Source organism: Chiloscyllium plagiosum, chromosome 47, assembly GCF_004010195.1.
Source record: "Chiloscyllium plagiosum isolate BGI_BamShark_2017 chromosome 47, ASM401019v2, whole genome shotgun sequence".
Classification (NCBI taxonomy): Eukaryota; Metazoa; Chordata; class Chondrichthyes; order Orectolobiformes; family Hemiscylliidae; genus Chiloscyllium; species Chiloscyllium plagiosum.
In genome coordinates, this window is record NC_057756.1 from 9,328,301 (window position 1) to 9,329,487 (window position 1,187).

The 1,187-nt window shown below is 52.4% G+C and overlaps 1 protein-coding gene across 1 annotated transcript in view; it reads right to left on the reverse strand.

Moving 5' to 3' along the window:
- Nucleotides 1-1,187, reverse strand: part of LOC122544247 (DNA repair protein XRCC1-like) — a gene marked incomplete at its 5' end in the record, with an annotated part of 12,806 nt that overhangs the window by 9,526 nt on the left and 2,093 nt on the right. The window contains one exon of the mRNA XM_043683324.1: nucleotides 428-508. Coding sequence (XP_043539259.1) covers nucleotides 428-508 — 81 coding nt within the window. The remainder of the gene's footprint in view (nucleotides 1-427; nucleotides 509-1,187) is intronic.

Consider the following 1,187-nt stretch of genomic DNA (forward strand, 5'->3'; position numbering starts at 1 on the left):
CCCCTCCAGTCCCTACATCCCTCCCTAATTGTCACCTTGTCCTCTATCCTCTGTAACCCTGCAAAATCTCTGCCTTCCTCCCATTCCAGCCTCTCAAGCAAGCAACATCTCCTCCCCCCGCCCCCCTCCTCTTGCTGATGGTCATGCTTCTTGAGCTTCAGCTTCTTGAGGCCCTGGAATTCCTCCAAAAATCTCTCCTCCTCCTCCCTCTCTCCCTTTCTCAATCCATCCTGAAAGATGTTCCTTATAAACCGACCACATTGACTGAGCTTCACTTCACCTGTTTCCATGGCTCAGATCTTATTCTATGGTCACTCCTGTGAAGCATAATGGGATGCCTACTACTGTAAGGGCGCTATGCAAATGTAAGTCCTTGTTCAATGAACCTGGGAAGGAGGAGAGAGCTCACGTTTCTCTCCAAACTCACCGGTGAGGAGGATTCTGCTGACTTCTCCATGTCTTGTGGAGTGGAGTAAAATCTGATAAACGAGAGGCCGTACGCTAAATTCTGCATCGGGGGAAGAGACATGAAAATTAAAAGAGAAAACACAACTCAATGGGACAAACGTCAAACTTGTACTTGCCACCATTTCATTGTAACCTCTTGTTTCACGTTAAGGAAATAAGGCATGACCTTCAGCTGCCCCGATCTGAAATTCCTTTCTCCGCGTCCCTCCCAGACCCACAAATGAACCAGCTTGGGAAACTGTGCGCTACAGGAGCACCCAGAGGCTGCACAACGACCACCATTCACTGGAATGTGGGTGCCACTGGCCGGGCCCAGTATTAATTGTCCCCCCCCTCCCTAGTTGCCCCCCTTGAGAAGGTGGGGGTGAGCTGCCTTCTTGAACCACTGCAGTCCATATGCTGTGGGTAGACCCACAATGCCCCTGAGGGAGGGAATTCCAGTATTCCGACGCAGGAATGAACGGCCGATATATTTCCAAGTCGGGATGGTGAGGGGCTCAGAGGGGAACTTGCAGGTGGGTGGTGTCCCCATGTACCTGCTGCCCCTTGTCCTTCTAGATGGAAGTGGCCGTGGGTTTGGAAGGTGCTGCCTGAGGGTCTTTGGTGAGTTTCTGCAGTGGGTCTTGTAGCTGGTACAACACTGCTGTTACTGAGCGTCGGTGGGGGGAGGGAGGGGATGGTACACACTGCTGTTACTGAGCGTCGGTGGGGGGAGGGAG